This window comes from Aythya marila (genome assembly GCF_965140915.1).
Source record: "Aythya marila genome assembly, chromosome: 3".
NCBI lineage: Eukaryota > Metazoa > Chordata > Aves > Anseriformes > Anatidae > Aythya > Aythya marila.
In genome coordinates this window covers 96,684,227-96,698,382 of record NC_139044.1, presented here as the reverse complement: position 1 = coordinate 96,698,382, position 14,156 = coordinate 96,684,227, and the positions used below count along the sequence as shown (strand labels likewise).

General features: G+C 33.1%; 1 protein-coding gene across 1 annotated transcript in view; it reads right to left on the bottom strand.

Moving 5' to 3' along the window:
• Positions 1-14,156, bottom strand: part of CSMD1 (CUB and Sushi multiple domains 1) — a 1,184,580-nt gene that overhangs the window by 189,896 nt on the left and 980,528 nt on the right. Inside the window, exons 30-31 of the mRNA XM_082756691.1 lie at positions 11,816-12,010; positions 2,437-2,553 (exon numbers count right to left, since the gene is read on the bottom strand). Coding sequence (XP_082612817.1) covers positions 2,437-2,553; positions 11,816-12,010 — 312 coding nt within the window. The remainder of the gene's footprint in view (positions 1-2,436; positions 2,554-11,815; positions 12,011-14,156) is intronic.

Below are 14,156 nucleotides of genomic sequence, written 5' to 3'. Positions count from 1 at the left end.
GCATGCTCTCTAGTCAAGCAAGTCTTCTTGTTTTTATTGCATAACTATGTATGAAATAAGAAAATAGAATAGCTAAAAAGGATTTTTTTTCATGAAAATTTCACTACCAACCTTAGCAACCATTAGGGAGCATCTGCTAGCACACATGATTAGTGACTCATCCAGACTTAGGCTGAGGAAAATGTTTTAAATTTACTGATTTGACTGCTTTTGTATCTTTTCATTAGTTCTTATTTTATCACAAAAATATGAAAACTGACTAAGTAATAAAACCATCAATTCATTTCTATTTTGATATATTGCTACATTTAATTTGCACTTTAGCTGTAGGTAATTAAAGTGTATTAAAAATAAATCATTTAATTATAGAACATGTATAATTAGTAAATATCGAATTGTTCACTGAATTCAAATATCAGTTAGCAATACAAACATGAATAAACTAGCAAAATCAATAAGAATAATACTTTATTACACATATATTTTACTGGTAAAGGAGGAATCCAGTTTAAATTTATTCCTATTCCAGAACCTTTATACAAACCACCGATCTCTGATACAGGACTTATGATTTTCTGTAAACCTTGTATCGGCCAGTATTTTCTAACTTTTTGTAAACTTCTTATTTACTTAACTTTTTTTTTTTTTTTTTTTTTTTTTTTTTTTTAATGTGTAGTCCAGTCTCCTTATTTTTAAAAGCAGGGCTAACTTTGAAGTTAGATCATGTTGCTGAGGTCTTTTCTGAGAAAGTTTTGAAAGCTGACAAGAATTAAGAATGCAAAACTTCTCTGAGCTACCTTTGTCATGGTGAAGAATGTTTTCCTTATTATAGAGTCATAGAACTATAGAATGGCTCCGGTTGGAAAAGACCTTAAAGATCACCTAACTCCAACCCCCCTGCCATAGGCCACCTTATGTTCAGATGGAATCTGTTATGCTGCAACTTGTGACTACTACCATTTGTTCTTTCACTGCACACTCCTTCACTTATCTTCTGCAGGCTGAGTCTCCTTCCTTCAGCATTTCTGGGTACTGTGTTTCAGTACCTTTATCATCTTGCAGCCTCACTGTTGAACTTGTTGTATTTTAGCACCCTATGTTTTGTACTTTGTAGACATAAAAGTATAGATGTAGTTCCCAGATACTACTTTGTGGAGGCTAAGAGGAAAAAAACACTATCCCTTAACTTGCAGACTACATCCTTGCTAATGCAGCCCAATGTGCCGTTAGTCTTCACTACTGCAAAGACATCCTTTGTGCCAACTGTTATTAACTAGAAGTAAAGTTATTACAGTGCTCTTCAATACCAAATTCTATTTAAAAATGTAAAGTTATACCTTTTATATATTAAACAAAAAAGTCTAACAAATGAAAAAGGATTGTTTTTAAGTTGTATCTCTTGCCAGTAAACTCAAGTGAGTTTTTGGTCAGACCCTCTTCAAGTCAGTACTGTTATGATATTATATAATAATAAACAGAGGGAAAATATTTTGTTAGCTGTATGACAAGCATTTTAAATGTTAGCTATAGATTCAACTTGTATCAGCTTATTTATAGTAAATAAGAATAAAAAGATTTATTTGTTTAGTTGACAGGTGAAAGGGTTGTGTACTTTTAAAATAAGATATGAGTAAAATACTAAATGTTGTGCATTACCTATTAAAACCTAAATTGAAAAAAAAAAAAAAAATCAAAACAATGTAAGTACTTTAAAGTACTTAAAAACTACTGATATGAACCTAGAGATACTTCACATGATCTTGATTGTGAATTCTGGTGAGCAATATTGTGTAATAAAGCCTGTAATTGGATAAATATGTCTCTCTGTAAAGCTCTAATAGCATTTAACTGCAACTGCTGTCCCAGGTATCTAATCATTCTGAATGATTCGATTGATTCCTTATGCATATTACAGCATCTTTCTTGTTCTACCAGCTATTTCTTGTATCCTATACAATTTGAACAGGAAAAAAAATTACACTCTATCAAATTTCACTTTCAGTTGTAGAAAAGTCAAAACTACAATAAAGAATACAGAACATTTTAAACTTTTCTGTAATACAAATCTCAAGGATTTGTATTATTCCTATCCCTAGAACATTAATAAGTAACTTTTATATGATACAAAAAATGTGGTTTTTAAATAGAACACTATCTAAAATATAATTTATTTGATTATTATTTAACCATAGCTCTAACAAGTATCTATTGTGCAAATGTTTTTGTGGACACAGACTGCTTAGCTGAAGTCTGTTGATCACCCTTGGGAGGCGTAAAAGATGAAAATCCTAGAATCAATTTCTGTGCTGAGAACCATTTGTTTTTGATAAGCAATTTGCAATATATTGAAAATCCAAGGTCACTATTCCACATAAAGGACATTTGAACAGTAGAACTATGATTAATGATTGATAAGTCAAAAGAATAAATTCTTACCAAATTCTTTAGGTACAGTTATTGAATAATGGCACATCTGTCCAGCAGTGTAATTATGAGGATAGCTTGGTGATAAAACCACTCCCTCTGATCCAGTATACTGTCCTCCACATGGTGCTGAAATCAAAACAGAAAGAAGTGTTGTTTGAATTGTAGCTACTCCTATCTGCGTCAGTTCAGTCTGAGGTTGCAAACCTGTACTACAAAATGACAGTTTAGTGCTTTAGTCCTTGTTTATTTTCCTACAGAGACAGATCTAACGGTTCTTTTCAAGGATATATTTTTTATTAAAACCACTTAAAATTGGACTATGAGAGTTTTACCTGACTACAAGTATTTGTATAGGACTGGAAGTACAAATTAATTGAAAGAAGCTGTAAACAGAATTTAAGTGTTGTGGTTTTTGTTTTTTCTTCTTTTCTGTTCTGTTTTCACAAGTTACGTGTATATCTATCTGTTTTTATCTATAGATATATATAGATATCTACCTATAGATATTTGTCTATAGATATCTACGTATCTATATATCTGTATAAAAAGAAAAGTTCAAGAAAAAAAATATGGTAGTGATTACTACTGCATATATAAGTGGCAGTATACAGTTATCTTTTGTCTCAGAGAAATATGTGGATATGTTAAGAGCACCCTGTGCAGAATGCCATACTTTGTGAACATATGCTTAAATTGCCTTGTTTTTTTCTAACTTCCCAGATGATTATTGTAAGAGCACACAGATAATACATATAAAAAATTCTTCAGTTATTTCCTCTGTAAAGCTAAACTGAAAGAGTAAGACAAACTCTTCACAGCTACTTTTATTTTTAATCAAGGAAAAAATTATTGCATGATGTAAATAAATACTTTCTACTGTAAAGAACAAAGTAATTATTCTCCTCTGTGAATCTTCCATACAACAGATCACATTTTAGCGAGTGCTTGGAAAGCAGCCCTGAGGTCTACCTTGGGTTCCAGGTAGACCAACAAGCTTGCTGGTCTGGAGCTACCAATGCTAGAGCCCGTGGCTCTGCTCACTCTGGTCTTGTTGTGGGACTGTGCCTAGCCAGAGGGCACTGCCTGCGCTTTGTTCACCCTCAGCTCCCAATTTAACTACCTTTATGGAGCAGACCCTGGCAGCAAATGGGTTTTTAAATCACCCTTGAAATATTTCTACAGGTTTAAATTCCCTATCAGGCAGCAATTAGTACTACAAATGTATCTACTTTTAGCTGCTTATATGAATTATTAAAAAATCCAGTGTAATGATAGATAGAAGATGGGAAGTTTAGTCTATTAATAGGCTGAATAGGTAAAAGTCAGGTATCACAAGAAATCAGTTTATGACATGACTTTAAAGCCTTTATTTTTTCTCTTCTTGGTTTGAGGATACCAGAACCTAAGCCACAAAGCTGCAATATTAAATTCTCAAGTCATGAACATTTCACCGGAATGGAAAATATATAATATAAAGTATATACATAAAAGTACATAATTATGCTTAATTTAAAACAAATTCCAAAGTTTCTTGAAGATGTAAACTTTACCAGTGCAGTGATACGACACTCAAGTTTATCCTAAACAGAACTCTCAGTTTTGCCTATAGAATAAGTATTATCTGATTTTGTGGGCAAAACTATGGTTTGAAAGGATAACATTTAATGTCAACATTAAGGATCGTGTAATGAATAACAAAAACTATTATGTCTGAGACTTGAATTAATTAGTGCACCTACTCTCAGTTAGTTTCCTAGCTTTGTATGAAATTTGTTTTCATCATATCTGCCAGTAAAATACTATCAAAAAAAAAAACTTCTTCACTTGTGTATTCACTTATTCAGAGTAATTGATTAAAAAAAAAAAAAAGCAGATCATTTTCAGACATTTTCAGTATTTCCTATACAATACTTATTTTAGATTATTTTATATTTTTCATGCTTTAAACTTTGCAATGTTCAAATGTGTCAACCTGTACAATTCAATCTGTAGTTCAATTCAATCTGTACAAGTTCAATCTGTACAATTTCTGTTCATGTAAGTCATACCTACTTTATTAAACAGTTATTTTATGACTCAATAAACCATTTTTGTGCCTGCTAAGATTTAAAAATACCTTTTTGAAATAAAGTCCAAAGATTTATTAATTCTTTAATGGAAACACCTGTATAATTCAACTTCAGAATTTACATTTCTAACATACTTTGCTTCCTTTTGTGTGTTTTTTTTTTTTTTTTTTTTATGTTTGCTTTTATGTTTTAGAGAAAGGCGACAGAGTTTTGTAAACTAACTTTTCCATTTTTCTTGAGTTCTTTGCCTTACTGAGGGTAAAGACCTTTCAATCCCTACCCATGCAATGGTATATGCAATGAAATACTTTGCAGGATGTATATATATATTATATATATATATATAATTGTTATATACTACTAGGTCTTTGCTAATTCAGTAATTATCACTTCTGATTCATACTGGATTGAATAAACATTAGTTTTCAGATCTGAACTTACAATAATAGAAAAATTCAAATTATTCACTTTTATTAAGTTATAATTTTGTTAACAACATAATCTATTTAGGTCTCTGACAGAATGCCATATAGTGATGATCAGGGTTTTTTCATACTGTGGCTGTTCATTCCTACAGTATGTTTTGGACATTCTCATCTTTAAATTGCTATAGAAAGGAACTTTTTTTTTTTTTTCACTTTATCAGAGAATGGAAACACATTGATTACATTTACTAGCTTATATATATATATATATATATATATATATAAGCTAGTAAATGTAATATATATAATATATTATAAATGTATATAAATATAAATATAAATATAAATATAAATATAAATATAAATATAAATATAAATATAAATATAAATATAAATATATATAAATGTAAATAAATGTAATATATATATATATATAATTTTTTTTTCCCCAGTTTTATTTTCTTTCTTATATCACAGCATTAGACATACCTACAGAACAAATCTGTTTGCATGGCTCACTGGTATCTTCCATTCCATTTGGGCTCTTATATAAGTTTCAATTCCAACACTGATCCTAAAATATTTGGCATATGGTCACAGGCATATCATCTTTGAATACTCCTCATCTTTCATGTTCAACTACAAATGATCTAGCTATCTTGTAAGGAACATATTTTCTCCAACAGGCTGTGGGAGGTTGTGGGTTTGTTTGTATGTTTTATTGTTTCTTCCAAACATCAGACTAATCTCTGGTCAGTTTCTGTAAAGATTATTAGATCAACTCCATCTCTTGCCCTTTCTTAGTATTTACAATTGACTTACAAAAAAGTCAGCTTTTTTGGAAAAAAAATCACATAGAATACGAATCAGGATCACTGACTAACTTTTTTTTTTTTTTAAATGCCTTTCTTACTCCTTATAACTTCTGATAAATTGACGGTCAAAACAACTATTTAACAATCTTGCTTCCAGTATCCTTAACTAAACTCTTTTCCATTGTCTTTAGAGTAATCAATTCAATTTAGTATAGAAATTCTCTCTTTTTAGCATAGTTTAAAAATATTAATAGTACAAATTTACAATACTCTTTGATGCAACTTTAACAGCATCAAGGTACTTGATCTTTCACTTAGTAATTTCTGCTTCTTTGGACATACAGTGTTAGAATAGACACAACAAACAAATTTAGAATAGACATTGCAATGTATTAATTGTCACCTTGGAATAAGAATTATAATCACTGAGGCAGAAAATTAAAGTGATGTCTCAGAGCTATGGATAACTAATTCATCCTCTATCCCTTGCTTCAGCATTTATGTTGAATAAATATAGAACAATTCTAACAAATCAGAAGAAAGTTATATATATTTGTTATTATTGGTTAAGTACTGAAAGGTTTAATTTGGTTGAAAAATAATATTCTGTAAAATTTTAAATTTTTAATTATCTATATTATGATCCTTGAAATGCATGCTGTATGAGACATTGTTCTCTATTTTGCCAAAATACATTTTTTTAGGAGCTCTGTCTGTCCATTCTAGAACATTATTTCTGGGTGTAAAAATAGAGGATTCAAAAGAAAATTTCCTTTAATTTTTAATGTCATATTTTATACAGTGTTATAATTAAATATATTATTTTAATAGCAAATTACTGTTTAAGAAATAAGATTTATTCTGCTTTAAAAATTAAGGAAAATTAATGTTGCTTTTTAAATTTAAGTTTGAATCTTGTGTCAAAGATTCTACAGCCCCCAAAACACGAAAAGCATTCCAGTTTACAAGGTGAAGCACAGGTTATTAATTTTAGTTCTACACTACAATTCAGTGGTTTATAACCATTTCATAACTGCTTAAGTTATACAGAATGTTGTTGTACTACAAGTGTAATTCATAAGGCATTAAAACTAAACTATTGCAATGCCATAGCAAAAGCTTCATTCTGCACTTTTAATAAGTAAAACAATTCATCCTGCTGCTATGGGTGCTTCAGATATTCACCACATGGAGGGAAGAAACACTTGCTATTTTTCTTGCACATCTGTTTAAAAAAAAGGTTACTGAATCAAGAACCTCTGAGGGGGAAAAAAAGTCCATCTTAATTCCTCTTTTGTGTTGATTTTATATTGAAAAATATATATACTTTTAAAAATCAGGCATATTATAAAATGCTGTTAGGCTGCCTGAGGTCATACAATTAAATTTTTAATCAACCAAAATGAAAACAATAATGTGATTTGTCATGAGTGAATATTACATTTGCTTTTAGCTGATGGAGGCACTTCCTTCCTCTGTCATGTCCTCTATGTGATATGGTAAAGAAAAGGGATATAAAACTTTATTTTGCTGGTAACCTGTTTGGTATCTCTTGCAACCCTGTTAGTCAGACTAGCATTTGACCATAGAGGCAATTGATTTTGCTTTGATGCTAAAATGCTAAATGCTAAAATGATTTTTTTTTTTTTTGCTAAAATGCTAAATTTTAAAATGCTAAGTGCTAAAATGATTTTCTTTTTGTATTTTATATTTTGGTTTAATTTCTAATATACTTTATGGCTTTGCTTAAATATTTGTATTTGTTTGTTCTGTTAGATTCTGTTCTTTTGTAACATAAATGCTATTCAAGCCCTATGCATTTTCTCCTTTTTTTTTTTTTTTTGTGTGGGGGGGATCTGCTTCTGCTTTTTTATTTGCACCTAGGTGTATGGCTGTGGAAAGAAATATACTGTCCAGGGATAATACTGTGCAGGGATTATTTGTGTTTTGACAGCCATGATCCACCTGGAGTTGAATCTGGCAAGGTATCTGAAGGGCAACAAAAACAGGTTCTAAAAGTACATTAACAGGAAATTGAAGATTGGAGAAAATACGGGCTTATTGCTGAATGAGGCAGGTGACCCGGTGAAAAAGAACAAAGGAAAGCCTAGGCACTTAATGCCTCCTTTGCCTCAGTCTTTACCACTAAGACAAATCTTCAGAAATCCCAGACCTCCTTCTGAGACCATAAGGAAAGTCTGGAGCAAAGAAGGCTTATCCTCAGTAGTGGAAGTCCAGGTTAAGTACTTAAACTGGGCAAACCTAAGTCCATCAGGCCAGACGCTCTGCTCCCGCGATTCCTGAGGCTGATGTCATTGAAAGGCCACTCTAAATTATCCTTGAAACATCATGAAAATCAAAAGTTCCCAAAGACTGGAAGAGAGCAAATGTAACTCATATTCAAGAATGGCAAGAAGGACTATTCAGGAAACTACAGGTTGGTCAGTCTCACCTTAGTCCCTGGGAAGACAATGGAGAAACTGATCTTGGAAACCAATTTCTACACACATGTAGAACAAGGCAATCAGAAATACCCAACAGGGATTTACAAAGGGGAAATCATGCTTAACCAACATGATGGCCTTGTACAGAGAGGTGACTAGCCTGCATGAAGGGAGAGAAGTAGATGTTTACCTCAATTTCAGTAATGATTTGGACACTGTGTGCCATAACATCCTCATAGTCAAGCTGACAAAGCATGGGTTAGATAGTGGACGGTGAGGTGGATTGAAAACTGACTGAACAGTTAGGTCCAGAGGGTGACCAGGGGCAAAAAGTCCATTTGGAGACCAGTGACCAGTGGTGTATCTCCAGTGATCAACAGTGGGGCCAATGCTGCTTAACATCACTGTTAATGACCTGAACAATGAAGCACAACACACCTTGAACAAGTTTTCCAACAGTAAAAGAGTGGGTACTGTTAAGAAATTTAACTCCATCCCAGCTGAAACGACGACATCCTTAAATCAGCATAATCCATAATTCTATCTGCATCTTAGATTAGATTCTGTATATGTGTTGGGAATTGGCATACAGGACGTGGACATGTGCCCGTGGAACAATTGTTCAATTTGAGCTTGCTTTAAGCAACAAGGGGTAGGCCTTAGAAAATCTCAGGGCCTGCTGTAGCTGAGCAAACCAAGCTGCCAGAGTAACTGTGAGAAGCTCCCACTGCTATGACTCCCACATCGCCCAATTAAGGAACTCAGAAAATACTGTTACCAGCAGCTGGCTTCAAGGACAAGGTTTACGTGACTGCTAATCACAAGGGGTTCTTTTCTTGCAGGTGGGGTTGTTTTCTTGTAACTGTTTGTCTGAGTGTTTTTGACCAATGATCTTGTGTGAGACACTGTCCGCCCCTGTTAAGTTCACTATTAAAGTTAGGCTATTCGGGCAATAAAATGGAGCTTGCTGATCACTCATATTGAGTGCGCTTATCTTCCCTCCGTCGACAACATATATGTGTGTGTATGGATGTACATGTACATCTATATATCTGTATCTGTGTGTATACTCCGTATGTGTGCGTATGTGTAAGTATTCTATATGCATTTGAAAAAAAGGCACACAAAAAAAAAAACCCTCAAGCTGTTGTCAGTGTTCCAGCACCAAAAAAAAAAAAAAAAAAAAAAAGAGAGAGAGAGAGAGAGAAAGGAAGAAAAACTTCAAATATGGTATAGGTCTGTAATATTAGTTCCATCAGCCTGCTTTGTTTATGTACATGATGTCATCAGCCTGCTTTGTTTATATGATGTGAACACATTCATGTTCATAAAGCAGGAACTGATGTGCCAAACACAAACTGCTAACTGTAGCTTTCATGACTGTGGTCAGTTTCACTCAAATAAATAAAATTTCATAGAAGCAAACTCTCTTTCATTCATTCTAAAAAATTCTGATACTATATTTAGGCATAGTTCTAAAAAAACTCAGAAGGGAAACATTGTTAACTACAATTTGACAAAAACTACAGCTACTCCTCTATATCTGACCTGCCCTGCACAACACAGACTGCAGGACTACATGTTTTGGGGTACATTTCTACATACTGTATTGGTTTTGGCTGGGACAGAATTAATTTTCTTCATAGTAGCTCATATCATGCTATGATTTGGATTTGTTACCAAAACAGCCTTGACAACACAATGATGTTTTAGCTATTACTGAACAGTGTTTATACAGCATCAAAGCCTTCCCAAATTCCATTTTTCATGCAGCCCTGCCAGTGAGGAGGCTTGGGGTGCACAAGAAGTTGGGAGGGGACATAGCCAGGACAGCTGACTCCAACTGACCAAAAGGATATTCCACACCCTATAATGTTTATAGTTCAGCAATAAAAACTGGGGGGTAGAAGGGGGGGGGGGGGGGGGGGGGGGGAGGAGGGAAAGGATGTTTGGAATTGTGGTGTTTGTCTTTCCAAGTAACTGTTATGTGTTATGAAGCCCTGCTTTCTTGGAAATGGCTAAATATCTGCCTGCTGATGGGAAGTAGTGAATGAATTCCTTATTTTACTTTAATTCAAGACTCAGCTATTGCTTTACCTGTTAAACTGTCTTTATCTCAGCCCATGAGTAGTTTTCTCACTTTTACTCTTCTGATTCCCTTCCCTAGAGTGAGCAAACGGCTTTGTGGTGCTTAGCTGCCTACAGGGATTAATCTACATCAGGTACCGGTAGTTTTGCATCATCCTGAGAAAAACTAATAATTCCTCTTTGTCTTTATTTTAAAAATACTTTCCACAGTATGATAACAGAAAATCAAACGTATTTTCCAATTGTAAATGAAGTAGATTTATTAGGAATATCTGCAAAGTAGAATAAACCCACTTGTGTTCTTTCCCTTTTCACTGTGTTTTTTGAACTGTTATTGACAGAAAACAGTGAAATAGGTAAGACCAAATCCAACCAGAATTAGAAAACTCCTAGTATGTCATTCACCTCCTCTAAAAATATCTTGTCTTCATTACAGTCTTGAAAATTAAGACCTTGGAGGAACATCTCTGAAAGAAAAGATATTCTAAGAGTTCTGATCAATGTTCGAAAACAAACATATATTCATAAATAGACAATTACATTCTTCTTCTTTTTTTTAACCTACTGTATTCATCTTTCAGCTAGACATGAAAGGGAACATAATGTATTTTGTATACCTTTCATTTTTACTACAGTAAAGGATAAGCTGTCAGACAGGAAAGTATGCAGAAATGTTGCTTAGACTAATTGTCATTTGTCAGGAATTGTGTTATAACAGGATAAAAACATGTTATGTCTTGCAATTTAAGTATCACTTATTGACTTGCATTAATTCAGTTTTAGTTGGCATAGTGAAGCTGATTAATATAAATCAAAAGAGGTAGAAAGGTGGATTTTGTGTGTTTTTATTAAAAATATTATAATTTTTTAATTTAATTTATTTTTTTATTTTATATTGTATTTTTATTTTTATTATAATTTTATAATTTGATCTATTCATATGAAAATACATATTTGATATAAGTATAATTTTTAAGCATACCTGTAGTGTACCAAGTTCCTATGAAACCTTTTTCTAAGTAGTCCTATTTAAAAATAGGACTAAGGAGACTTTTTTTTTTTCTTTCTGCTTGATAATCCAGGTTTATTTTCCTCTGAATATAAAGCAAGTCCAGAAAGTACTGTCAGGATACTGTAGCTGAAACCTTTCCCATAAGTAACTTTATTCACTAGTTCTCTCTTTGTATTTAATACGATGTAGTTGCAATCAAATGTAGAAACAATCAATATCAGATATTTAGAGAAATCTGTAGACTCAGATTGACTGAAATTTAACAAATTATCTGATGACATATTGTTTAATATGCTGTTCTCTTTACCACTAGCTGTCTTCAAGACAAAGCCTAGGTTCCAGGCCTGTGCTGGAAGGATACCATGAATGAATCTTAAAGGTCTGTCTACCTGTATTCTACACCAACACTTTCATAATTGTGTTCCTCCTATATTCTCTGCATGTGCAATTATCCCATGTCCTAAAACACATAAAAACGTATAATCAGGTATCCCCAGGAGGACAGGGGAATTGGTAAGATACCATTGGTACATACCATTACAAGATGGCAATGCTCTGTTCCATGCTGGCTTTCCATCTGCACCAATTACACATGTTATAGTTGAAGGATCAATAATTTTATATCCAGAGTCACACTGGTAAGTAATAGTTGAACCAAGCTTAAAGTCTGTTCCAATTCTTGTCCCATTCATGATGTTTCCAGGATCAAAACAAGCTTCCCGTGGCTTTTCTGTTAAAATGAATGGAATTAAATCTACATGCACTTTTAACTTAATATATATATATTAACTATATATAACTATATATATTAACTATATATATAACTATATATTAACTATATATATAACTATATATATATATATCTCAAACACTGAAAACAACTTTCAGAGTGTGTTGGGTTTTTTTTTGATTGTTTGTTTGTTTTCTAGTCAGTTTACATTTTTTCACCAGATAATTAAAATATTTTTCTTGTTTCTGTATGTTTACAAGATCATGGATGTTTGCATTAGATTAGTTTTTCCAGCCAAGGAAATTATACAGAGAAGACCTAACTTGCAACATTTTCTTTCTACCTTTTCTTAGTAGAAATGCCCACAGGATGAATGATTTCAATGACATCTAGTAATGTAGAAGAAAAGCTGATTTCTAGAAACTACAACTTAACACTACTGTCTTTTTTAACCAAACATCATTCTCAGTACAATAACTTCTGGGTAGAAAGCTGCCATACTATAGAATAACTTTAAAATGTATTTTTACTTTATGTTTCATACTTAAGAAGATCGAATAACTGGAGCTTGAACTCTAATGATATAAGCACAGCAGTTATTTTCTGCCATGAGCTAAGTAGTATGAAATGTTTAAATCAAAGTGAGTGTTGACATTGATTTTAACAACAGTGGGATTTCACTCATAACATATGGCAAGTTAAAATACAAAGAAGAGGGAAGGGAGAAATAATGTACATTAGAAATGACTTTGTTTAAAGAATATGATTGAGGTGATCTTCAAATAGGTGGGATTAAGGGGTAGAATATTCTTTATAAAAATGAAATGAAAACTAAGTATTATTATACAGTTAATAGCTATGCCATACTTTTTTTTTTTTTTTTCTTAAAAAAGCAGTTGCTTTACATTTATACAGTTTATACAACTCAGTTACTTTACAATTTATGAAAAAAAAAATGTTACAGATTTTTTTTAAAGAATATTTTGCTAAATATCTGAACTCTTTAGGAGGCAAGTACACGCCTAATATAAATGGGAGGCAAAGATTTCTTACTGAAAAATTCTGGAATCAAGTTCATAGTCAAATTTTACTCCATGCCTCCTTCCCTTATTAAATGTTAATAAAGCATGTATTTTAATGAAACACTTAAGGGAAATTATCAGAATGCAAAACTTGGTGTCAATAAGCAGAAATGAAAATAAATAATTTTTATATAAAATATTAACGAGCGTAATTATAGTATTGAATTACTAGGCACAAACTTCATATTGAACATAACTTTTCAAAATATGCTGTTCTGCTCATATATATATTTTATATTTCATTTAACTTACAGTTGCGTAGAGGTACATACATGTATATCAGCCTATGCTGAGAACAGAAAATACACACAGCTAAAACATATTTACTTAGCATAGTTGAACATTTGTAGAGATCATCTTTTATCTCCTTATTAAGTTCTGCTCAAATTCCCATTTTTTCCATGCAGGCCTACATTCCAAGCTAACGGTTTTCCCTTATTTTATTATTTTTTTCATTTTTTCAGATACGAATGGAGACTACATTTTGACAATTGAAATGACAATGACATTGGGAAGAAAAGCCATGCCAATGTGTAGAATAATGTGTGATGCTGAATGAAAGATGCAGAATAAATACAAGAATGATGTAATAGTTATTTTTAACCTCCCTCTATTGGCACCATATCTCTATTCTCTTTTGATGTTTTTGTTCTTACATTCTTGTATTGGGTTTATGTGGCAATGTTTTGGTAGCAGGGCAGGGGGGTGCAGGGGTGGCTTCTGTGAGCAGAGCCCAGCAGCTTCCACATGTCAAAGCAGAGCCAGCACCAGCCGGCTCCACAAGGGACCTGCTACTGGCCAGAGGCAAGCCAGGGAGCAACGCTGGGTGGGCCTCTGGGAGAGCAGACTGAAGGAAGGAAAAAAAAACCTGTTGCACAACAGCAGCTGGGAGAGTGAGGAGTGAGAAGCAGCCCTGCAAAGTGAGTGCAAAAGAAGGGCAGGAGGTGCTCCAGGCATGGAGCAGCAGTTCCCCTGTGGCCTGTGGAGAGGCCGCTGGTGGAGCAGGCTGTCCCCCTGCAGCCCATGGGTCCCACATGGAGCAGATCTCCATGCTGCCAGTCCGT